Source organism: Ornithodoros turicata, chromosome 5 (genome assembly GCF_037126465.1).
Source record: "Ornithodoros turicata isolate Travis chromosome 5, ASM3712646v1, whole genome shotgun sequence".
In the NCBI taxonomy this organism is placed as follows: domain Eukaryota; kingdom Metazoa; phylum Arthropoda; class Arachnida; order Ixodida; family Argasidae; genus Ornithodoros; species Ornithodoros turicata.
In genome coordinates this window covers 10,919,782-10,944,298 of record NC_088205.1, presented here as the reverse complement: position 1 = coordinate 10,944,298, position 24,517 = coordinate 10,919,782, and the positions used below count along the sequence as shown (strand labels likewise).

The 24,517-nt window shown below is 46.4% G+C and overlaps 4 protein-coding genes across 4 annotated transcripts in view; 1 reads left to right on the top strand and 3 right to left on the bottom strand.

Moving 5' to 3' along the window:
• Nucleotides 1-14,943, bottom strand: part of LOC135395198 (transmembrane protease serine 9-like) — a 62,658-nt gene extending 47,715 nt beyond the window's left edge. The window contains exons 1-7 of the mRNA XM_064626437.1: nucleotides 14,875-14,943; nucleotides 14,365-14,527; nucleotides 11,729-11,816; nucleotides 11,239-11,413; nucleotides 10,866-11,005; nucleotides 10,126-10,275; nucleotides 9,336-9,345 (exon numbers count right to left, since the gene is read on the bottom strand). Of these exons, the coding sequence (XP_064482507.1) occupies nucleotides 9,336-9,345; nucleotides 10,126-10,275; nucleotides 10,866-11,005; nucleotides 11,239-11,413; nucleotides 11,729-11,816; nucleotides 14,365-14,527; nucleotides 14,875-14,926 (778 nt within the window). The 5' untranslated portion in view covers nucleotides 14,927-14,943. The remainder of the gene's footprint in view (nucleotides 1-9,335; nucleotides 9,346-10,125; nucleotides 10,276-10,865; nucleotides 11,006-11,238; nucleotides 11,414-11,728; nucleotides 11,817-14,364; nucleotides 14,528-14,874) is intronic.
• Nucleotides 126-3,932, bottom strand: LOC135393997 (prostasin-like). Its single transcript, XM_064624414.1, has 5 exons — nucleotides 3,719-3,932; nucleotides 3,513-3,606; nucleotides 3,225-3,405; nucleotides 1,993-2,132; nucleotides 126-343 (listed from the first exon to the last, which is right to left on the bottom strand). The coding sequence occupies exons 1-5, from the start codon at nucleotides 3,904-3,906 to the stop codon at nucleotides 173-175; spliced, it is 774 nt and encodes a 257-aa protein (XP_064480484.1). The 5' UTR covers nucleotides 3,907-3,932; the 3' UTR covers nucleotides 126-172.
• Nucleotides 14,944-16,502: 1,559 nt separating the features above from the next.
• On the top strand, nucleotides 16,503-20,552 carry LOC135393994 (neprilysin-like). The gene is made up of 4 exons (XM_064624411.1): nucleotides 16,503-16,825; nucleotides 17,849-17,975; nucleotides 18,040-18,625; nucleotides 19,177-20,552. Exons 1-4 carry the CDS (start codon nucleotides 16,605-16,607, stop codon nucleotides 20,472-20,474), a joined length of 2,232 nt encoding a protein of 743 aa, XP_064480481.1. The 5' UTR covers nucleotides 16,503-16,604; the 3' UTR covers nucleotides 20,475-20,552.
• Nucleotides 20,553-21,028: 476 nt separating this feature from the next.
• Nucleotides 21,029-23,556, bottom strand: LOC135393995 (chymotrypsin B-like). The gene is made up of 6 exons (XM_064624412.1): nucleotides 23,464-23,556; nucleotides 23,046-23,214; nucleotides 22,884-22,971; nucleotides 22,232-22,406; nucleotides 21,939-22,084; nucleotides 21,029-21,555 (listed from the first exon to the last, which is right to left on the bottom strand). The coding sequence occupies exons 1-6, from the start codon at nucleotides 23,543-23,545 to the stop codon at nucleotides 21,397-21,399; spliced, it is 819 nt and encodes a 272-aa protein (XP_064480482.1). The 5' UTR covers nucleotides 23,546-23,556; the 3' UTR covers nucleotides 21,029-21,396.
• Nucleotides 23,557-24,517: the final 961 nt, after the last annotated feature.

Sequence of the window (24,517 nt, the reverse complement as noted above, 5' to 3'; positions counted from 1 at the left end):
GCACCATCGTCAGAGGCTAAAAAAAGAAAAGAAGCTCGTAGCTCGCGGTTCGCACGTCCTCGTACTGCGTCATTTCGAGGATACACTGACGGCAATCGCTATAAGAAACAAAAGCGTTATTAGACATATTGATATTTATTTGATATGTATTCAAAGGCTGCCTCCTTCTATATTAGAGCTGGCCCATTTTATCCTTAATCCAACGCAGCACAGCTGTGACGCGTGTGTACACTCCAGGTGTGTGTGGTTCACCACAGCCGTTGCTCCAGGAACTGATTCCTGCTAGAACCCAAGTCTCGTTGTTGTGGTTCCTTGGACAAATGAGGGGACCTCCAAAGTCGCCCTGTTTATCAAAGAAAAAGAGTAATGAGTGAAAAATAAGAAGCATGAGATAGCAAAAACAAAGTATGCTGATGTATACCAAATATTTTGTGTTACAGGAGTAGGATAATTGGCATCATTGATTATATAACACGGTTACACTTGTTTTGATCGTATGACTTTGCGGCATCAAGAATGAGATGATCCGACGAGAGTGATGATATGATAAAGGGGGGTTGGGGATGAGAGCCCGACAGGATCGTACCGCTTACACCAACGCACTTACTCTGTAGCAGTACGACCTTGCAATGTTATACAGGTCGCCGTTCATTGAAGACGGTACCCGTTTTCCCACTTGGGTCGTGACATGTCTGCCGCTTACAGTCTCGACATGCGGTCCACATATACGTCGTCGGTGTGTTACATGTACCCGGCAGTTTCGGGTCGAAACTACCACACACGACGCATTCTCGCAGTCCATCGACCCATTGGTCAAGTTTGTAGTCGCCTGCCATTGCAGCCGCAAAGAAGGACCACTTCTCCACCGACTCAATGTCACACGTACCCCCTCCACGGGTCTCTTCAAAATGGGCAAGTTCTCATAACTGCACTACCTATGGCGTGCAAGCTGACCACCACCATCCACCACATCCTGTATTACCCGCAGCCTCTCCTCACACACCCTCCGACGCAGTCTACTTCGAATTGGTTGCAAGTACTTTTCTTTAGCAGCTCTGATTGGCGGCCGTCCTGTGCCCCAACCAGTGGGCTATCACCGCCGCTCTCCTCAGATTCAACCGAGCCTCAGGACTCATGAACAGCCTGTGAGATGTCACGTTGTTGTACTCACTTTTCTTTCTTTTCCTTCACTTTTTTTGTTTCTTGTCTCTCTCTTTTTTATTAATGGCAAGCCTGCTCTTCGCCTACCTAACCTGCCTGTTTCTCCTTTTCTCGCGTGGATCACCGCCAGTTCGACTTAGCCAAAATTCTTGGGCCATGGTCGGACCCCTCACATCTGATGCAAAGCCTACGAACTGTTGCTGAGTTCCTCTCCAGCACTGGACTAATGGACGGAACGGGCTTTAATAGGACACCTTTCCATCATCATCACTTTCTTATCCATTCCACAAGCGCAATGGGGCAGTGTACAGCCATAACGGCGAAGAATGACCCACCACATCATCATCCCATTTATGTGTGTGTGTGTGTGTGTGTGTGTGTGTGTGTGTGTGTGTGTGTGTGTGTGTGTGTGTGTGTGTGATCTCCTTTTCTGTTTTATTTTTAATAAACATATCCTCCACCATTTTCCAGCTTGAATTTCTAAATTGCTTGAGATTTGCAGATGGCGCGCATCGTGTGGAATACTGAGTATGATTGTTTCATTTGTATCAAGTCAAACCAGGTTTGCAGTTGTGATTCGTGAAAGCGATGGTACTAAGAGTACGTCGATGTCGAAAGAGATAGATAAAAAATGCGCGAATATTCTCCATCGGTTCACCATAAAATATAAAGTGCGCAGGATATGGTGGGCAATACCTTGGTACACTTCTTTTTTTTTTTTTTTTTCACTATAGCGCGAACAAGGTGGACTCGCTAGCGGCACGTATGGATGAGCCACGCTGTACACCACAATTGCAATGTGACGCAGATGACATTCGTATGAATACTCACGTTACAAATGTCCTTTCCGCCATTTTCGTATCCTGCGCACATCATAGTATTCGTGATAGCAGGGAAGAGCGCAGTCTTGCATTCCTCTTCTTTCCACACGGGGACGTCCACTTTCTGTAGGACTGCGGGAGGAGGTCCATCTGAAAACATGTTTGGGGGGCTTACCGCAGGACAGCCTGGACACTGATAAATGATCTGCTGGACGCTGCTGTGAAGGGTGACAGTGAACATTATATCGGGTTGCCACACTCTACGAATTTCCTTTTCCTCTCTTCTTTTTTCTTTGTATTCTCTTTTCTTCTTTTTCTTTTCCTTTTTTTCTTCCCCCATTTACCTTTTCTTTTTTTAAATAGCAAGCCGACCTCGGTCTCGCTGACCTTTCCTTTCTTTTTTCTTAATAAACATAACTCCCCCCCCCTCTACGAATTTGTACAATATATCTATATATTTCGTCTACCAGCTCTGTCCAGCTGTTTCCGATAAGTTGTCACTTTAGCCCGTTTCTAACGTGTTTGAGCTGCTGCATACGACTAGAAGCGTCCCCAGCGCATTGCTCCAATGTCGGTCATAAAATAAGCATGACGGGATAGCGTTTCGCTTCTGTTGTTTAATTTTTTTTTACCAAGTGTCTTTACCATATTATGGTGCAACAATATTTCTTTTTTTATTTTCCTTCTAATCCAATCTGGGTGCAAGAAACCGCACTGTGAACTGGCATACATCATTTCGCTTGTTAAGGTGCGTCCTTACTACACTCGGCATATGGTGCATGAGACAAAACACCGCGAGAAAGCCGATCGGCATAGTGAGGACGCACCTTAACGTATTAGGTGCGAAGGCGACAATTAACGCCAAGAGATGAAAATTTTCTCCACCAGGAGTGTGCAAACTACCTATGGTGACCAAAACTCGCAAAGCAGACTGGATGCGGTCGAATCAGCAGTTCGTTTCCTTGTCCACTTTTCGGAATTTCGTTCATTTTCTGGACGAGCTCCGTTCTCGTAAAACTATACGAATCGCATCAACAATTCGGGTAGCTACAGGCACTATAGGCGCATCTGCACCAACTCATCTGTTACCTCACTTGTCTCAAGCGCGTCCTGTACAGTGATTTTAGTTGCTTCTTGCTTTAAAGCTTCACAATGCACAAGCTATGAGAATCATTTAAAAGCGCCTGATGACCTGGACAACAGCCCTATATGGCATTCATTACAGCAGTATAGTTGACTTACCTGGTGCCATTATGCCCCATCCGCTCGCGGTGCAGAGAACTTTGGTAAAGTCTTCTCCGGCTGTTGGGAGACAAACGGGCTTCACATTGGGGTTGTCGAATCGAAGTGGCTCCGATAATCGTATTAGTGCCACGTCGTAATCAAAGTTTCTGTGGAAGTCGAAGTTCTCGTGTCGTATAATCTGAAGCGATGTGGAATAAGACACACATTGTTACGAACGCACATCCACATAACGAAAGAAACATATTACAGTATACCAAAAAAACGCTTCAAGGTACGATGACGTACTTCGTCTTTCTGGAGAAGTCGAGACTCTTGGGACGGCTCCGGCTTATTAAGATCATGTCTTCCAAACAGTAAGGCGTAAGACGAACTGCTGTCTCTGAACGAAGACAAATGCAACGTTATCCGGGTCATCAGCATTTATATGTCAAAGGCATATACCATAGTCAGATTTGATTATGCAAACACAACCTTATTCAAGGTATACATACTCGAAGCAACGTGCAGCAGAGATAACCCACTCGTCGCTTAAGACCGATGCCCCGCACGTCTGTTGGCCGTTACGCAAGACGGCAACCTGCCACGGAAATTCGAGGGGAGTAGCGTCCTCGCCGCCCATGATACGTTTGGCATCGCCGGTTTTCAGTCTGTTACCGCAACCTGCGATATTAACGGTCATTAAAGAGAGATTCCTTTGTACTGGAGAGCAAATTTAGCGTGGCATCACCCTACTACACTCTAAGAAAAAAAGGAGTACTTTTACTCCTTTTGGGGAGTAATTGCATTGTCACAAAAAATAGTCCCTTTCGGGAGTAAATGCACGGGAGTAAATGAATGTCACAGAGTGAAGACCGCATTTCACGCGCTGTTGTAAGAGTCCCAGGTACATAATTGGTGCGCATGCATGAAAATACCTTGAAGTAAACCGTCAACGATGATATATCGAGTGATATAAAATCTTGCGCCATACTAGGGCACAATTTGCGAAGAAAGATGCGCTAACTGTTTCTTACTCTGTGTGGCTGGAAAATTGTTACGTTGTCTCAGTTATACAGCCTTATGTCGTTCAAATTGACCAAGGGCACATATTTACGTAGACTGTTGCATTCACGAGACCATTCGCGAAGTTTAGTGACAATTTGCAGTCCTGGGGAGTAAATGTGGGGACTAAATGTTGGGTTAGGGGACTAAAATGGGGAGTAATTGCAGACTAGGGGAGTAGAAGCTGCAATTACTCCCCGTTTTACTCCTTTTTTTCTTAGAGTGTAGACATAGCTCTACGCTCATTGTGCGACGGAGCGCGGAGAGAGTACCACAGCGGCCCACACAAAAGTCAACGACAACAACAACAACATTTTGATGCGTGGTGATGTTTCATCACCAAAGTCAAAGTTACGAAAACCGCCTTACCGACGATGGTTCTTATTAATAAAACTACATTCGCTCGGGGAGTATGCAGATTTTAATCTGAGGCACTCGGCCCTTCAAAGAGTTAAGGGATCATACTTATTTGACCCGAGACTTTTATGACGAATCAACCTACCTTAGACTTGTGAGACTGCCCTTGTGGGGCAGTGTGGGGCAGCCTCACAAGCATTTTAAATATTGTATATTTATTGTATATTGTATATAGCAATTTTTAAAAATTGTATGGGTAATAATATAGGCAGACCATGATTCACATGACGTATTTTTATGTCTGGCCCCTATGTAGTTGGACCTGTAAGTACTCATGGCTGCCTATCTACGCAGTCTGCACCGTGGAAGGGCGTCAGAAAGGACGTCATCTCCCCGCTCTAACCGATATACCTATGGTAGGTAAAAAAATAAAAATAAAATAATTTTGCTAAGCAATTGGTAACGCAGCATATTAGTGAGCTCTCTCTCTCTCTCTCTGTCTGTCTGTCTGTCTCGAGAGAGAGAGAGAGAGAGAGCTCACTAATATGCTGCGTTACCAATTCCTTAGCAGGATTTTTTTTTTTTTTTACCTGCCATAGGTGTATCAGTTAGAGCTAGAGTTAGAGGTACGTTCTACGCTATAGATACTATGGTTCAGGCTTTAAGTACAGTATGCTCTTCTCCCTCGACATACGAGTACATGAAACAAAGGCTGCCACGTGAACCACGTCCGGCTTCCAAGAATTATGTTCAACAAAAAGGAAAATGACTCTTCTGTGAGACGTACGCCCCTAAAACACAAAAGCACCGAGAGCCATCCAGCTATTTACCGGCATACCAATTTGAGGGAAGCTACCGTTATACGATATAACGAGCGTAATAACCAGGAAACACAAAGTGACTTACGTGAAGCTAGGGAAGAGCCAAGAACAGCCACAAGAACTATGACGGTGTTCATCTTCTCATACGAGGATGAGCATGAACCTGGCTGTCCATCTGTAGCAAAGCTTATATAGGTGCTTCCCAGGGGATTATCCATGTGTGTTTTCACAAAGTTCATACGCATTAAGACGTCTGATCGCGATTAAATTCCGCAAGAGCGCGCACTTTTCCAGCAAGCGCAGCAATTAACTCGCGTAACTCGTCAAGGAGTGACGTAGAAATTTTTAAACTACGCCAGAGTCCACTTTGCGCATGATATGAGGGTGCGTAAGTACGTTGCTATCGCGCTAAGTCAACAAGTAGAGTTTTGCATATTTGGTCTTATAACCTTGCATGAAAGCTAGAATGTCATGCTGCCTGTTCAATCCGAAACAACGCGAGTGTTCCCAATGTACGTCTTTCAGGGGTACCACAAGAGTCAGTGCTACACCCACAGAAACACATTTTTCACACTGTGTCCTGCACACCAGAGAGTACCCAAAGCTGTCCTGGAAAACGAAAGAAAGGTACCTAATTAAATACATGTATATACGCGTAGATTTCGACGCAGGAAACGTTAGGTCAGCCTGCTGAACACGAACTATCTGTTCAACCCACCGCGATCGTTGGCTGGTGTATAGGCCTATATAGTTCTGTCCGCTTGAGGGTACCGCACAAGACCCTCTGAAAACTCAATACAGGGCATCCTTGCGTTTGACGCTCCTCGTGCAACCGTTCGTGCCTATACATGCCTTTCTGCTCCGCATCCGGTTTGTGCCCAAACGGCATCCGGTTTCGCAGCAAAAAGGCACTGCGCCAACCACTATGCCGATTGACACAGTCACCGCTTCCGATTTGAGGAGAGAGCGGGCCGTGGGTGAGAATATGTTTATTGAAAACAAAAAGCGAGGAAAGGTTAGTCAGGCATAGGCCGACTTGCTATTCCTTCCATAAAAAGAAAACGAAAAAAAGAGAGAAAGAAACACACACGTACACACACATGCAGACACACAAAAGGGTCCATATGCTCAAAATCCCAAACGGCGCTAGCGTAGCTTCGCCTGCGTGCCCAACTGGTGGGGAGCCCCCAAAGTCGTGGTGAACTCAAAAAAAAAAAAAGAACATCTAAACTAACCCAACCTAACCAAATCTAATAATTTTTGCTGCTCTGATGTGACCGCCATGCTAAGCTCAACGGTCGCCGAAAACCTGGTTTTTATTCATGACAATGACTTCTACTGACGTCAAAATCAGGTAATACTGCGAGGTTTGTCAGTAATATGTATTATTCAATACTATAAATTCTACTATTCAACCATTCTTCACATTAAAGGAGTACAGAGGGCCATCCAAAAAAATTTCAGATTAAGACATCTGATGAAAGTGTGTGTGTCATTATACCGAATAGCGCGAAAGGTTTTGATGTGTGCAATTTGTTTCCCAGAAAAAAACTCACATAAACATAGCTCCGCGCCTTCACCCTTAACTCGCCACTCCAGCTATAACGAGGATGAAGAGGTATGATGGCACGTCACCGATGACGGCATAAGGATACTCGTTCTGGTTTGCCGGTCAGTGGGGGTCAGCGCCTTGTCCCTTTGCCGCCGTAAACCTGTTTTGCCAGTTTTCCCGGAGAATTGGGGAGAGAAGGAGCGGCCGAAGCATTACCGAGCAAGGAGAAAGGCTTTATCAGAACCCCGAACAGCCGAGTAGCAGCCGACAGCGGAGTAGCAGACAACATTTCTCTGGGCCAATCAGCGAGCGTTCTCTTTATAGTGTCAGCGCGAGGTTCCAGGCAGATCACAGGCTGGTACTGCTCTTCACCACCGTTGCGCACGGTCACTTTTTGCGGCGTATTTTAAATTTAATTTCTGCGATAATTATGACTCCGTGGTGTAAATTACTTCGCATGGTGCATCTTACTGGCCTACTTAACAGTTTTATAGGAAGAAAACTGGGTGTTAAAAATGACTTCTGTGCTACTTTAAAGCTTTAATTTAGAAATGTGGGATTTTGAACATCTGGGATTTTAAACGGTGGACTCTTAACGGTGGGATATGGTGCCATCCCCAATGAAAGATATCATTCTGCATGGTGGCTGGTTCCGAGCCTCTTTAGTCGCGGAAGGACCGGAAGTCTTCGTGGCACCGGAAGTTGTGACGGGGGCTTGTTTACGTTTACCCGAGAATGTCATGTATGCAATTCGTACCGAGCTACCGAATGGCTGGCGTCCCCGGCCCGGCTACACAGGCAGACCGCTCGTCTTCTCAACGTTACCCCCCCCCCCCCCCCAACATATGTGCTGTGACGCTAGCGGTCTGCACGGGTGTTTAGCGTCATCATATTAACCATTAAGCTTACCTGACACTCAAAGCGTACTCGTTTCGCTAAGACGTGCCTAGCCTTTGTTGATAGACATGCAACTTATCTCGTTGTCGACATTCGAAGAACACTGCATGAGTCGCAATGTCGTGCTTCAACGAGCAGATAGTCTTCCCATTTCCTTTAACTTCACCGTAGTGTACCGGTGACCATTTCAACGTTCCTACTTGCCCTCTGCACAAAAAAAAAAAGAAAGAAAAAAGAAAAACTCTACTCGTGCCGTCAGATCACAGCAGGTAGATGCAATACCGAAGACAAGAAGGGTGAGACGACATCCATATCACCTTCGCGCAAAGCAGCGGTAGTGCTGAGTGACCGCACGACTTAGGAGAAGGTGAGTGCAACGCTTAAAACCATACGTTGGTAACCGGCAATGCAGTCTACACTAAACACGCTGTAGAAAATAGAATCGCGACTAGGGGTCCAAGAACGAGAATAGGCAGATGGCATTCAATGCGAGACTGGTGAATGGAAATAGAAAGACACAGAGAAGCAGGCACAGTCAACATGCATAGCGCAGTATAGATGCAATTTATAAAGATGCACCGGTTGCATTCTTTGGGAGTAAAAGTACCAAACAAAGTGCCAAACAATCAAAAGTTTGCGAAAAAGTTTCTTTTCGCTCCGACCGTTCGTCCGAGACACGGTTCAAGGCGGAAGGCGTTAACAGCACAAACAGTTTCATCTCGCGTTGCTACCTGGGGGCTCGGGACGAGCAGTCAACCAAAAGGGAACAATAAAGATTAGAAAAAAAATCTTTTCGGGAGCAGTACTGCAAACAGCAGCAAGCTCCCTTTCGCCCGCATCCACCGCGTACGCGGGTTTGAAGCGCCACCAGACCAAAAAAAACCAAAAACGATGCAAGGAAAAACATCTTCTCGCGAACACCACCGCAAGCGATACTGCCTCGACGACCTTTTATAAGCCGCGCATTCAAAGTCATGTACCACCGGGGGACAGACCGCGTTATCAAAGGGGCCCCTCTCCAAAATATGAAGGACCGGCTCCCGTTTGCCCCCCTTCACCGCGTACGCGGTTTGAAGACAGCATAGAAAACGTGCAGACTTACATGTGCAATGCAGAACGTGAGCTCCTCACCTTTCGATCACCACCATTTTCTGCTAGTGGCATTTGTTCACACGCGCACACCACTATGAGCCGCTATTATTTGTTTCTTCAACATCAACATCATTCATTACGAGCACAGCACAGGGGGAAGCAAAGTTCATTGCGTTGTGGCCGCTCTTTCGGCAATCTAGTCGGTAGTTTTAGCCAATGCTTTAACGTGGAAGCGTCAGCTATCGAGACAACCACGACTTCACGTCGACAGCTGCATATCGCTATATCCACACGAGAAGGCATCTGCACTTGTCTACTACGAAAGAGAGATGCCGGAAAACATCACACCTTCACCAAACTAAAAAAGAAAAATCGTCATGAAAGACTCAAGACCACGTTTGCAGCTAAACATCCGATGACCACAGGCCAACACAACTGTGGCAGGCATGAAGCACACGTGACGGACTCTCGTACCAATCGAAGGTACGCTAACCCAAGCAGCACAATGTACTGAAATTCGAGTGCAATGGGGGTGCACGGGTAGGTGGAAGGCCTTTAACAGACCCGTGAAACTAAAGAGCATTAATAAGACGCATACCGTCCACTCCTATTGTGCCCGACTTTCAGTACATTGTGCAGATTGGGAACCTGTATCATATCGGGCTTTTCTTTTTCTTTTTTCATGTGGCACTGACTGTAAATGGTAAAAATGGTGACTGGTAAATGACGAAAAGGCCGAAGTGTCAGCAGCAAAAAATCAGGATTGAATAATATGCGGCAATAGTGAGCCTGCGCTCCCTTGATAATGGGCTCTGCAGTCGCCTCTTAGATGGGTCGGGTTCAAGCGTGTCAGAGAAAAATTGATTCGGGTTGAAGAAATGTGTTCAAATGGGATTTTACATTGATAACCCTAACTAGTTACATGTTGTCTCCCTCGAAGCACAGGCAGCTTCCTGGACTTGGAATAAATGTAGGAACATGCTTACAACTGAACAAGTGAACGAAAGAAAGCACAGGCAAATGCTGGTACATGCAGGACGCTTTAAGAACAGGAATGTACGTTTGGTTTTCGCTACTAAAGACTTTTTATTGACGGCACTGTATATTTGACGTCTATGCGACCGGCATGCTAGCGGACAATAGACTTGATCCATGCCAGCACAGAAGTGACGCTAGTGAAGACGCCAGGCGAGTGTGGGGCGCCGCATACTCTGCCCCAAGAAGTGATGCCGGCCAGGTCCCATCTTCCATCTCGCCTCTTACACACTAGAGGACCTCCGGTGTCACCCTGGTCAAATCAATGAAGACACCCAGTTAACAGCATTACTTCCATAATGAAACGCGAAATATACAACCACAATAACACGTGCATTTACAATACTTGTGAGAGTAGTGTCACAATATACAACAATGGTTCATGACTTGAAGCGTCGTGCGATGCTGGCGTTGCGAGATGTTGTTTAATAGTTCACTGGGGGAACAACATTTGGACGCCTTTTAATTTTATTCTCCAATTATGTCCAGCTGCTTCAAATCAATCAATCAGGCAAGCATTTGCACTGATTTTTTCTTCTTCTGAAACTGGGCAGTGGGGCTAGGTAAGTATACTACAAACAGCAGCATACAATGCTATTGTTCGGGAGATGCACGTCACACGAAGTAAGATTATATATGTGGCGACATGTTGCACGTGCCACAAGCTAGGATTGCGGATAATTCCGACCACCTGGAGTCGTTTAACGTACACCAGAAATATCCGACACACGGCGCTGAGAGCAATGTTTACCTCCCACACACTGTTACATCCTTGGCCACACCCTTTGTGGGGCAACATTTGGTTTCGCAATAGCATCCGCTAAAAGACTGTAGCTCTCTTACAATGCAGGTGTCCTTCCCGCCTTGCTCGTATCCCGCGCAGAACATTCGATCAGTTATTTCGTGTCCGTAAGCCAACACACACTGATGTTTTTCCCATACGGGCAGATCCACCTTCTGCAGCTGATCGGGTGCAGGCCCACCTGTAACGATAGAGCCGTGCTAGAGAAGAATTCATACGCAGCCACATCGTTGACACAGCAACTACAGGACACACCTCAGGACAAACAAACGCAAAGTCTAAATGTCGATACAAACTAATTCACTCCTGTGCTTCATGGATGTGTTGTTTCTTGTACGCATTATTCTTATATACGCCGTCATACCGGTAACATACTGGCGGTAAGTCAGATTTCCTGTACAGTTGTGACTTTACCGTGATATAACTGTCCCCATCCAGTGGCGGTACAGTAGGCGTTGGCGTAGCTCTCGTAACTTTCTGGTAGGCAGACTGGCCCAACGAAGTAATTGAAGGACAATGGTCGCGCAAGTCTGACCAGGGCTACGTCATAATCCCGCGGACTAGAGTCGTAGCTGGGATGTTGAATAACCTGGAATGGGAATAAGGACTGTAGTAGCGAATTAATTTATTCTAAATTTCATGTAACAGCCGAATCTGTCGGGGTCTTCTGTGCATTCAATGTAGCGTACGGTATGTCACCATTACATAACCTATCCCTTCCACCAGTTTTGTCAAAGGAGACACCGACACAAATTGGCGGAATATTAGCAAGTAAACACTGTGTCTGTATGTGTTTACGTCCGTGTCTTTTTTGCCTTCCTTAATTATGTGTTACCGCTGAAGATGCTTTATGTATTTACGTGGCGGTGCTCGCGCATATGCACGGCTGAAATTCGACACGTACCTCGTAGGCTTCCGTGATCTGTTCTGTGCTTTCGGTCACTTTCAGGTTATGCTTTCCAGCCAAAATCTTGAAACCACGCTGTCCATTTCTGTACAAAAGTCACATTGAGCAGATTTATACATATTGGTCGCACGTCATGGCTAACAACCATTAGCAGCATTAACAACATTAGGAAGAAACAGGCTGTCACTAGAGCACCCTGTCGCACATGATTTTCTAACTGTTCCCTAAGCCATTGCTATTGGAGTCGAGTCTATTATAATACATCATGTCCGATTGTCACTGATCATTATTAAAGCAAGAAAAAATCACACCATAGTCACAGGATGTTTTTTTTTAATTTGCTACAGAACTTTTATTTTTTAAAAAGCTAGCAGAGCAAAATAGATGCCGTTTTAGCACGTGGGTTTATTCGGTCATGCAGACATCCTGTAGGATAGCGTATGAAATTACTGGACAACTAATTAGCTAAAATTCATGAACCAACTTATTGATTAGATGTTTTCTGGGAAATTCTGTATAACACAATTGAACCTCTGTATGCAGTAAGGGGATAAGACTTATCCCACTTATCCCGACTTATCCCTTTTTTACTGTTTTGCTAAAACGGCATCTACATACCAGTACGTACTTGCCAAAGAAAATTTAGAACTGTACTGCAATTTATTGGCCCGCTACAGGAAGGCAAGAAACGTGAAATGCATGTGAGTCAGTGGGACGGACAATCAGATCTGGCCCCCTTTCTCGGTTTGGGATTTTTTTACTTATCCCCTTATTGCATAGAGAGGTTCAATTGGAGCCAGTCACTACTCAAATCCATCGTCCTTACTTAACACCCTGAGAAGCGAACGTACTTTGAGGCATGAATTGCCAAATTTCGCTATGCAAATGAGACGAAACATAAATATGGAGCACTCGAGCGCCGAAAGAGCGGTGCTGGTGGTGGTGGTGAATATAAGAAAAAACTGCTCGCCGTGGCGAAAGAGCGACAAGCAATCCCGACAGGCTATGAGAGGGCACGTGCTTTGGAGCAATGGAGTACTACTGGTTGCAGTGGGCGCTAATCGGAGACCTCTCTCCGACCCAGATAAGGTGAAGGCCGTGTCGTTGCTGCGCTGAAAAAGCACCAAGTTCTAGTTTCGACTCATTTGCATAGCGAAATTTGACATTACGTTCGCTTCGCAGTCTCTTTAATGAGCGCGGTGGATTTGAATAACGAGTGCCATCCCGCCATCTGCCATCCATCCATCTGCCGTCCCACATTTCCCAGAAAACATATAATTAATAAGTTAATGAATAGACTTTAGCTGAGTAGTCGTCCAGTAGTTGCAAGCGCTGTCCTACAGGCTGTTCGCCCGGCCATATAAATCCACCTGCTAAAACGGCAGCTATTTTGCTCTGCTAGTTTTTTAAAATAAAAATCATGTAACGAATAAAATAAAAAACCTGTGTAGTACGTTATGCACCGTAGTATTAAACGCCGAATAATATCCACATCCTACGCTGCGGATTTATGAAAGGTTCCATGAACCATTTGAACTCTGTCCACGGTCAGCGTAAAGGAATTTTCACAGATGGCTCGGTTGTGTACGGCGCGTCGTCTGCAGCTTTCTACATACCTCACAGCGATACTACGCATACTTTCAAGCTGCCGCATGAAACTTCATCCACCGAAGCGGAACTGACAGCCATCTATGAAGCGCTCAACGCCATATCCGGTTCACAGGCCGACTCGTGGTCCATCTTCACGGACAGCAAGTCAGCATTGGAGACCTTGGCGCCGTACCGGTGCAGTGCTATTTGCGATCTCCGCACGCTTGTAATCGCCAGATACAACGAGCTCTTGGCTTCCGGCCACAGCATACGGCTCCAGTGGGTACCCAGTCACGTCGGGTTGCCCGGAAATACCCATACCACGGCTGCCTTGAGTCTCAGCATCCCGCTTTCAATGTCTGCCTGCGTGCTCCAAATACGTCGCTTGCGCTCTCGCTGTGTCCAAGATTTCACAGAACGTGCCATCTCGCCCAATACATTTCTGCACTCCATCGACCCAAAAATGCAATACGTCCCTCCCCCAAACATCACGAGGAGGGAGGCGTCCGTTATCCACCGTCTTCGGTTAAGCGTGGCTCGAACGCCAACACGGCTCTTCCAACTCAACACGCTTGACACCCCTACATGTGCAGCCTGCTCTACCGAGGGCAACACCTCCCACCTACTCCTCCACTGTCGCCTGTTCGCCGCTCCCCGTGCCACTCTGATGGAGCGGCTAGCTGCCCTAGGGCTCAGGGAGGTCACGCTGGCAACGCTACTGGGCCCTCTGCAACGCCCCATTCAGTGGCGCGTCGGAAGGGAACTCGTACGCTTCCTTACCGACACAGGGCTCGCGCTGAGCCTGTGACTGCGCCTCTTCTTTCGCTCTTTCCGATTTGTCTTTCTTTTTCCTTCTTTCTCTTTATTTTTCCTTTTCTCCCTTTTTCTTTTTGTAAACTGGAATAGCAAGTCGGCTGCTGGAGCCAGGCTAACCTTTCCCCTCTTTCGTGTTTTTTGTTTTGTTTTGCAATAAACCTATATTCCCCCCCCCCCCCCATAAACATTATTCTACCTGAAACGATTGCAAACTGGCCTGGACATACCTCACACAGGATGCGGCCGTAACTATCCAATATTCATTGAGGATGGAACCTCCACACTCTTGGTCCGGCAGCTCAACTTGCCAAGGGAATTCGTTCGGCATGGCCTCCGTGCCTCCCACTATCCGCAGGTGGCCACCATGGTAGTCGTGTCTTCGCCCACATTCTGTGACGTGTGATTTGCCACGTAAGACCACCACGTAAAACCATGATCATCGTACCACACAGTACGTTTCGTATCCATAAGCATGTAAATAAGTAGAGCTGCCGCAGGAATGGGGTGTCACCATTGTCGTAGGCTCAGAGAGAGGACAAACTCAGGGGCTCAGCTGAGCAGAGACACAGGCTAAGAGACAGACCCAAGAGCTCAAGACACCGACTTAAAGTAAGCGTGGTTGTTGTTATTTAGCAAAAGGGTTCTGCCTTATTACATATCTAATAACAGCGCATCAAAAATCATCGAAATATGACTACTTCGGGCATTCGAAATGAGAAATGCTGGGAGGAACATACCGAAAGCAAAGACGCAATGCAGCGCAGTCGACAGCACCACCGCCACCTTCATGATCTCAGTGAAAGCAAGGTTTTCTACGCGTTCTTATAACGTCAATCATCAACCCTACCTTCGTTCGCTCCAGTTTCGAGCCGGATATGTAGTAAAACGATGTTGTACCTTCTGCACTGAACCTTCGATCCTGTGGCGGTTACTGACCTACGCAGCAGGTGGCCTGGTTCCCCTCAGCGAAGTTGAGAAAAGTGTTCCTTCTCGTGTAACACACTGTTAGGTAAGAAGAAGGCAGTACATTCTTTCCATAAACAAATGGGTGTTCAAATGGGGATTGCGGGAGTTCAAACCCCCTTTAGTGTTGCGTTTCGGAGAGGGAAACGATGGAGAAATCCTCCTCCCCGATGTAAAGTCCTCATAGATTCCCCAGAGATATTTTCTGTCTACCCGCTGTTCAGGTGCCTCAGGATATCCAAAAAGTATTTAAGTTAGACACTAAATGCTGGCATTTTAAAAATGATTTCATAAATAATGATACTAAGACGCCAAGTTATTTCCGAAAGTATTTGAGATAGAGGAACCTGAGTAGAGTATTTAAGTTGTGTGCAAGTCTAGTGTGAAGTACCACTTTTTTTTTTTTTTTTTTACACATAACGTTAACTGATTACCTGGCAGTCAAAGAACATCGCCCGTAATCGTTTGCGGTACGAGTATGGTCGGTGCAGTGTAGGTGTGTAGGCGGCACCAATATAACAACGAATGAGTAGTCTGAGCGTCGCTGAAATTATTAGTTACCAAATGTTTGTGCTTTCTTGCCACGTCTTGGAGCTCATTTCTGAATTTTTAATCAGTTTCTTTTTCAGGAGAAATTATTCGGATTTAAATCATGTCGAACATGAGTGACTTAAATCACGATAAAAATCAGTGGTCTAAATCGGAATGATTGGTAGTGCTGGTGGAACTGCTCGCCGTAGTCAGCTACGCTTAGGCGGGCAACGTGGTGGCGGTGAAAGGGTTCACCGTTCCCTTCCTCACAGAGGTGGGCAACGTCACGACTAACGCCCTTGTAGCGGAACTCTGCCGAATTGTGTCTGAAAGCGTCTGAGTAGAACGCGGGAAAAACCCCAGACAGCAAAGCCGGCACGGGGTTCGAACCCTGGTACCTCCGTGTCTCGACGTGACATGGTCTGCGGGCTAGCCACTCAGCCACGCGAGTTGGTCGTATTGCAACTGTAGGATGGGACACGCGAAAGCTTGCCCACATCACACTTGAAAAATAGTACTGCCCTCGCCCTTCGAACCAAGGGCAGGATCTACTAGTACGAGGCAGGCAGTCCCACGGAACTGGCAATGCCAAATACCCCTCAGAAGCCTTCAAGCCAGCACGCTAACCACTCAGCCACGCGAGCTAGTAACGTCGAAATGATTAATATCATGCCATCCTACGCAAAAGCTCATGGGAACTTCGAGCGCCTCAGAGCATTACGTGACGGCCAGAGGCGGAGGTGGAAGAAGAACAACAACATTCCCGGTGTGCGTAGGAGCAGCGTCTGCGAGGTAAACCATAACCGAAGCAGACGACGCAGCAGTGTCCCTCAAAGTTCCCATGCTGCTTTGCGACGCGCGCTTGGTGGCGCGTGCATCTTTATAAAATCGTCTATTGGCGCGCGCTATGGTGTAGTTTATAGCACGAAGAAGCTGAAGTGTTCCATAGCGGCGTACAGCACCTGAAGGGTTCATGGAATCAGCTCCTGCTCGAAAGCGCTCATCTTCGGAGAATCACACGTCATCACGACATTCAAATAGCAACGGGTCGTCGTCAAGTTCTGAAGGGTCTGTTGTGATGGAACCACCGAACAAACGGGTTGTACGTCGCAGGAGGATGCATTACCTCAGCGTCGTGTTGCTTGGGACCAGCTCCGTTATTTTCATCACGCTTGGGGTCCCGCTTGGTATACGGTAAGGCTATGACGCACTTGAATAGATAGGACGCGGCTGCTATCTGTTAATGAGGTGCGGACCAAAGCCGTCCTTGAGTCCGTCAGTTGATTGCTATACGAAGATAAACAGTAGGGAGATAGATCATACTGTACAATTCACAAAACATTTGAGAGAAATGGCTTGTTTTTAATGCAGATGTTGGTAAATTTAGACAGAACCGTTGGCAACATATTCGCACAAACAGAAAGCTAGTTATACGTTCAGCCGGACAATTGCAGGAAATGTCTAAACCGTTCGTTCTATCAGTCGTTCAACCACCCAGTCCCATAAAACTCGCCTGTCGTGACGTCGTGACAAGACGTCGTGCAGTATGGCCTAGATCTACGTTGAGGTTTTTAATTTGCCATTCAGAGCAGAGCAGGACCCTGAGTAGGCGGGAATTCAAGCGCGGACACATCGCAAACGCATATCCTCCGATGCGGAGTTCTAGTGCATCGACTCTGTCTCCTTTGCGTGCGTAAGGGATAGCGCTGGTGGTTCTGCGCACGCGCAAAACAGAGAGATGAGCACACTGCGCAGAACTGCCCCGCTATTTCTTACGTACGCAAAGGTAATAGCGTACGATGCACTAAAACTAATAAGGATCTCTATAAGGATCGCACATTATTTCACCAGTGGTAAATCGTTTTTGGCATTAGCACTAACGTGGACGAAGGCAGCATCTCTCCTAGTCTGAAGGGGTGGACGCGGTTAAGAAAAGAGCTTGCTTAGCTTGCGTACTTCTCGAATATTGAATCAAAAGCTTAAGATCGGGTGCCGCCCATATTTCGAACATAGGTCTGTTCTATGTAGAAGTATCTCTGTTCGAAATCTCGGTGACTTCGAAACCCAACGCTTTTATTTCAATCTATCGCCCACTGGATCGCAGGATTTTCCATATTAATCTTGGGAACAACTAACGCAGTTTTTCTGCTCGGTGGTTTCTTTCGTGCATTGGAGGACTGCGGAAACGTCGATTTAATCATCTAATCTGCATCGTAGGCATTTCGGAGGCTGCTTCAATCCGAAGTGCGGCAACTTTTTCACAGACGTTGCAGCGTCAGTAAATCCTAAGCAAGACCCGTGTGACGACTTCTACAATTACGTCTGCTCCAAGTTCGTCGGCCCGGTAACTTTTTCCCCTTTATTCTCCCCCGAGAAGGTGCTCAATGAATACGTTAAAAAACTTTCAGAACCAGTTCATCAAGCTGCAAATACCGATAGCGTTACAGACGCTGAAGTCTCTCTTACTCTACGACACGAGCCAGAAACAATCTTCCATTACAACAAAGGCTGCCAATTTATTCCTGCAATGCGCCCAGGGAGCGTTTATGGGTCTTGACAACATGGATGCAATCAGGGCGTTCATGGACCAATATCGCCTGTCCTGGCCGCCAGCCACCCATGCTCCTCCGAGGGATGTTCTCAACGTCCTCGTGCACCTATGCATCGTCTACGGAATTCCTGTCTTGTTCGACTTGGGGCCGGCGACTTACTTCAAGAATAGGACTACGTACAACATGCATATTAAGCCGAGCCTCTTCTTGCTGGAGTGGTCTGCGCTCCGTAGTAACCTCAGGACACTGGGTATTCTTGGGGTGTTTTACATACGGACTGCGCTGATCATGTCGAAGACTGTGCCACAGCAAGAGCTAATCGAGAGGCTGGTTCAGATCGACAACGGAATCTTTACGGCAATGGGTGTAAACAGTGGAGATAGGCCCCTGGAGGGAGATATGCTGACCCATGTGCCATTTTCTGAAGTGGATAACTTTACGGGTGAGTGTAGCCCGCGTTAAGCATGATTGTGGCCGCACCTCCCTTATCTTTCAAACTGCTCCTTAAGGGTAAACACGTTGTAAACAGTAGTGCATAAAGACAGGCCATATAAAAAAAATATGCAAATGAGCGCGAAAGGCCGCATCGAAACGGGACGCTATTTTACTTTGTCACTAACAACCCACGTAGTGTTACTGCCACGCAGTAAAAGCACATTCCCCCACAATATCCTTAATTAGATGTTCAATAGAAATGACACAATGCCTGGATAAACTTGTCTCAACTATCGCATCTTCGAAAATCATTGCGTTGCTGTTTTTGGAAAGTTAGCTCAGCGGAGGCGCGATTCGGAGAACAGTTGAATTGATATGACTTCCTGCGCTTCCATGTTCGAGCGCTTCACACATTGATCACCTTTCACAGCAGAAACGTAACGTAACTATCAAAAACACTCGTAGAGCTCCTATATTTTTGGCTGTCGTTTCCCTAGCAAGTAAACAGTTCATTCGTCCTTGAACGTGACGTATATTGCAATGTCTTCATTCCTGCAGGTATCAGCCAGGACGAGACACCGCTGAACCTTCTTGAAACTATCAACCAGCACCTGCCCAAGTCCAAACGATTGGAACCAAACGAAGACCTCACCATCTGGACACCCTTGGCAACACGCTACATCCTTCGTTTAATCGCCCTCTACCGACAGTCTGTCACGCTACATGCTTACATCAGCCTAACCCTACTGCGCCAGCTAGGGGCCACGAGCTCCCACAGACTGTCCGAGGCCCTGTTCCCGGACGACAGCAGCTCAACTCTTCACACTATGGTATACATGATCGGAAAATGCTTCATCGAAATCTGGTTAGAACTTCCATACGTGTTCGGAGGACTCTTTGTACGACGCTGGCTCACACAGCGAGACATCGACGCAGCCAAGACGATGACGGATGCCGTGAGGAACGCTACAGAGGCCGGGTTTCACACGTTGTCGTGGATGGACAATACAACGCGAGAACACGCGATTAAGCGAATGCAGACACTGCGCTCCGTAGTTGGATTTCCGGAGAATTTGCTCACAGAAGACAAGCTCGACGCGCACTATGCCCATGTACCAGAACTGGAGGGGACATACTTGGACAAGATGAGTACCCTCAGGAAATCACGGCATACAGCCACGCTAAAGTTCTTCAAATCTCCTGCGCCGGACGATTTTTCCTACCTTGCAGCTTTTCCTATGGTATTCGTGAACGCGGCATATTTCCCGGTGTACCACTACATGATAATTCCCGCAGCTATTATCTTCTCCCCTTTCTTCTCAACCGACGACACCGAAGCGGTGTATTATGGAAGCTTGGGTCACGTAATCGGTCATGAAATCACGCACGCCTTTGATCCAGAGCACGGCTTGTACGACGAAGAAGGAATTAAGAACAATTGGTGGACGAATGTGTCCCGGGTGAACTTTGAAGAAAGGGTTCAGTGTCTCCGAGATCTTTATAACGCCGAAGGCGCAGAGGATGGCGTGAGGTACGGTGACGAAGCGTTGTCCGAGAACTTTGCTGACTGTGGCGGGATGGACAAGGCTTATCGAGCCCACAAGAAAGTAGGGACTCAGGACAAGAAGACTGTAGAAATTGGAGGGACGACTTTTACGCACGACCAGCTATTTTTTCTGAGCTCGTGTTTCAAGTGGTGTGGAAGTAAGCTTCCTGGTGAGAAGCAGGTCTCATTTTATTCCCCGATGAAGCTGAGGTGTAATGTGCCTCTCATGAACATGCGGCAATTCGGAGAAGCATTTAAGTGTCCGGCGAACTCGCGGATGAATCCTCAGAAGAGGTGCGATCTGTTGTGAGTTTGCACACGGGCATGCTTCATAGGAATGTTGGGATTGTTCGCGATTAAATTATTGTGAAAGAACTGACACAATGACGGTAGAGGTGCGTTTTTTTTTTGTTTTTTTTTAATGAGATAGTTGCTATTCCAATTCCTCAACTGTGCCATATGTGAAGGCATATACCAGATGACGCTCCCATTATAAGTCTATAGAAGAGTCTATCCGTAATGTCTCGCATTTGTCTTGTTGCGTTGTGGTCCTAGGTATAGTACTGTCGCTTCTGGCCCGTTTCTGTTTGTCAATAACTCCCCAGAATCAGGGAGATGTTTTCTACAACTGTTGTCTCTATTTCGAGAAGAGATACTTCGCTACAAATGGGCTCTGCATCCCGTGCACCACCGCGACCTGACTGCAACGAAATTAACTGGTTGATGTGGCTGCATATCCTACTGTGGCATGCTTACGTAAACAATGTGTACGAGAAAATTAACTAGCGAAGCTGCAGCTCCTCGACGCAGATTTCGATCTCTGGCAGGGCAAACGGGGACCTCTGGCATGTATTATCTTCATCGTTAACTGCGCACACAGTTTATTGAGTTCCATAAATGTCAGCACTAAAACAGTTGTACAGCAAACTCGTAAGTTAAAAACAAAACAAAAAGAAACAGTAAACACACACACACACACACACACAACGCACCTCCCTTGGAGGAAGCACCTGGTTCGGCGCCCCTAGGAACCACTCTGATTCACAATGAGGAGGATGCGTCAACAGCTCTACAAGTATAACAGGGCAAATTATGCATAGACACACACTTCCAGAATGCTTAGGCGAACTAGAGCTCACTTAAGAAGTGCTGAATGTAGAGTGCTTGTCAGCGGATTATAAGCATGCAGGACGAAGCGATCATTTCCTTGAAGCCCCTCATGAAAACTTGTGCTACTCAGTTACAGACTTTATCCACTCCAGAAGAGACGCCACGCGAGTGAACACAGCTGGCTCGTTTGCGGCTCCACAGACCTTACCCCAAGACGTGATTCCAGCAAGAGCCCATCTGCCGTCTTTCCTCTGACACACCAGAGGCCCTCCCGAGTCACCCTAAGTGAGAAAATGTTGCTATGTGAAGTGTACTCAGAGAGGGGACGGAAGCCATGTGAGAACATCTCAAGCGGTGGTATATTTACTGTGCTGAACTACAGACCCAGTTCAAACTTTCATTGCGATCGCACTTCGCAGATGTTCGACGCACAGAAATTATTCAATATGTGTGATTATAAGGTGACGACTGGGCAGAAATATCACTGCCCGGACATTCCTCAGTGGTGTCCTCAGCACCTTCCGTAGTCTTTCGGGAACATGCCGCTGTCCTCAATGCTGCTTCTTCGTAGAGCACTGACAAAGCCACTGAGGACGCCACTGAGGAACCTCCTCGACGTCCGTGTAAGCACACCCTGACCGTCATATGCTGTTCTTTAACTTACTTGGCATGGACCTGACCCGCCAGCTTTATACCCGGCGCACATCATCCTCTCGGTAACGTTGTTGACGTCCTTGTAGACTTCTATGCATTCCCTCTGGTTCCAGACACGGAGGTCAACCTTCTGTAGGATGTTCGCTTCTGCCCCATCTGAAAAGAGAAAATTTATTATTTGCATGTCACAAAAGAAGAAGCCTAATTGGCACCGCGCTTTCACGACTGTAGCTGATACTTGAACAAACTTAGTCCGTTAAAAATAGATTATGCCAGCTGGCAGCGTAGTCGTAAGTAATATACCTGGCGTGGTAAGACCCCATCCAGTTGCTGTACACGTTTGATTGGTGAAGTCATCATTGGCTTGTGGGGCGCATACTGGTCCGACGTGCCTGCTGAAGGTGAGCGGACTGGAGAGTTTCATCAGAGCAATGTCGTAGTCTACAGTGTCTTCACTGTATTTCGGATGCACCACTACCTGTATCCGAAAAAAAAAAAAAAAAAACGAGGCTGTAGCGGTCACATATGGCAATGATATGAATTCTTAAAGAATAAATAATAACGTCAATATTAAATAATTGTAAAGCCTGAACGAACGATTTGGACAAACGCAATAATTAAACCTCACCAACGCCCAAGCCATGCACCTGACCAGCAATCAGAGGTGTGTGGGCTCGTGTCCCCCCCTCACTGACACTTATTGACTTTTTGTCAACTGCCGTCTTTCAGAATAAGTAATAATAAGACACATTTTTGGACGAATGACAATTACGATAGGAACGCCAACTCCAAAAGTACCATGCTATGGGGTTAAGTACATCATAATGCTTCAGAGCAAATGTTTTGTGCTCGGGGATAGGCTAATATATGGGGAGCGTTGAGAATGTACTCTTCTTAATGCGGCACCAGCATTATTTAGCGCTGCTATTATAGTTCGATAATCATGATCACCTACCTCCGACACAAAGCGACGTTGTTCCAAAGTTTCAACTCTACTCAGGACGTGTTTGCCAACCAGCACTTTGTATACAAAGAAGACGTAACTAGAAGATTAGAGTAGAGAAAGATAGGATAGAACGATGAAACCAGTGTAGTTATTAGCTCGAAGCGCACGTACTCGGCGCAGTGTCCAGCCGTAACGATCCAGTTCTCATTCCATATCGTTCCACCGCAATAGTGCATGTTGACAAGATCCACGGACACTTGCCACGGGAACTCATGAGGCAGAGCATCAGCGCCGCCAACTATACGGTCGGAGCCTAGAAACCGCAGGCGGTTTCCGCAACCTATGACGATATATTAAACAAGTGTAAGGTAGCCACGGAATAACTACAAGTTTACTTGGTACACGCCATATTTGAGTGGCATGCAACTACAGTAAGTGAAAGAAAACAGGAGACAAGCAAACGAGGCATATGCATACAAAGAAGATATATACGCAAAGTAGGCAAGCAGGTCGAAGTACGAGTACCCCGCACAAGTACGCAACGTAAGATCTTCAGTCAACGAGCCTGTGGTTGAAAAGCAGTACGTACCTGAAACAAGCGTAAAAGTAAGGAACACGGCAAAAAACTCGATAGCCTTCATCCTGACCGAATGCATAAATAGGGTTCTCATAAAAGCGTTCTCTGGTCATTTTATATACCCAATTCACACAGTATACGGTGACGCCAGTGAGTGTACCCAGATGATCTCAGAAGCGGCATTGAGGTTGAAGATTAGAGGGACCAACACTTTCTTATCTGACGGCTCTGTTTATGGTGTGTCTCATATCAGTCTCAGTCTGCACAACGGTGTTATGATTTTACTGACCAAGTCATTTGCATGTTGCCTTGCACTGTAATTCAATATGCCGACACGCACGTGAGAGACAGTTCATGAATGATGGAGCTATATTCGTTCGTCGCCTGATCCTGTTTACAAGCGCGGCTGACAAAGGTGCGGCCAGTGCGGAGATGTAAGCAACACGAATACACATTTACTTGAAGTTCGCAGAAAAACTGCACCGACAAGAAGCGCGTAGACAGCAAGTTATAATATATAATTGCTTATATAATTATTGCTGGCACATGAGTAGTAGTTGGTAGGGCAATATATTCGAAAACAAGAAAAATGAAATGGTATGTTTACAACGTTTCGAACGGGATACTGTTGTTCGTCAAGTTAAAAGAGAAAGAGAAGTCGGTAACATAGTCTATTTGAAGTAGTCAGGGGGTGACACGGGATGTGATGTTCCCGTCACCACATAAGAGTCACATAATGTCTTCCTAGCTCAAGTATTGACGTCGTTCGCAAAAATATGCAGGAATATTAACTGCTGTCCAAACCCTTCGTGAGGCGGTAGATATAATGAGAAAGACACTAATAAGGTATCCGACAAGAATAGGTAATCACAGTGTGCGTTGAAATGAAATGTGTCGGTGCCACCGACCACGTTTTTTTTAAGGAGTTATGTTATTTTTAACTATAAGCTTGCAGCATTAGTTACACTTAATGGTTAACTGTGGCTGGTAACCGAGAGTATAATCTATAGGTAATTGAAGTAGACCGGCACGTAAGGTGTGTCAGCCTATTTGTGTGGCGACATGC

Excerpts from the sequence above, each read along its gene's own strand:
- LOC135393994 (XM_064624411.1), top strand. The coding sequence starts at position 16,605 with ATGGAATCAGCTCCTGCTCGAAAGCGCTCATCTTCGGAGAATCACACG. Across the intron at positions 16,826-17,848 it reads GGGGTCCCGCTTGGTATACG|GCATTTCGGAGGCTGCTTCA; the intron begins GTAAGGCTATGA and ends TCTGCATCGTAG. Across the intron at positions 18,626-19,176 it reads TGAAGTGGATAACTTTACGG|GTATCAGCCAGGACGAGACA; the intron begins GTGAGTGTAGCC and ends TCATTCCTGCAG.
- LOC135393995 (XM_064624412.1), bottom strand. The coding sequence starts at position 23,545 with ATGAGAACCCTATTTATGCATTCGGTCAGGATGAAGGCTATCGAGTTT. Across the intron at positions 22,407-22,883 it reads AACGTCGCTTTGTGTCGGAG|GTAGTGGTGCATCCGAAATA; the intron begins GTAGGTGATCAT and ends TTTCGGATACAG. Across the intron at positions 22,085-22,231 it reads ATGGGGTCTTACCACGCCAG|ATGGGGCAGAAGCGAACATC; the intron begins GTATATTACTTA and ends TTCTCTTTTCAG.
- LOC135393997 (XM_064624414.1), bottom strand. The coding sequence starts at position 3,906 with ATGACCGTTAATATCGCAGGTTGCGGTAACAGACTGAAAACCGGCGAT. Across the intron at positions 3,406-3,512 it reads GACTTCTCCAGAAAGACGAA|ATTATACGACACGAGAACTT; the intron begins GTACGTCATCGT and ends ACATCGCTTCAG. Across the intron at positions 2,133-3,224 it reads ATGGGGCATAATGGCACCAG|ATGGACCTCCTCCCGCAGTC; the intron begins GTAAGTCAACTA and ends ACATGTTTTCAG.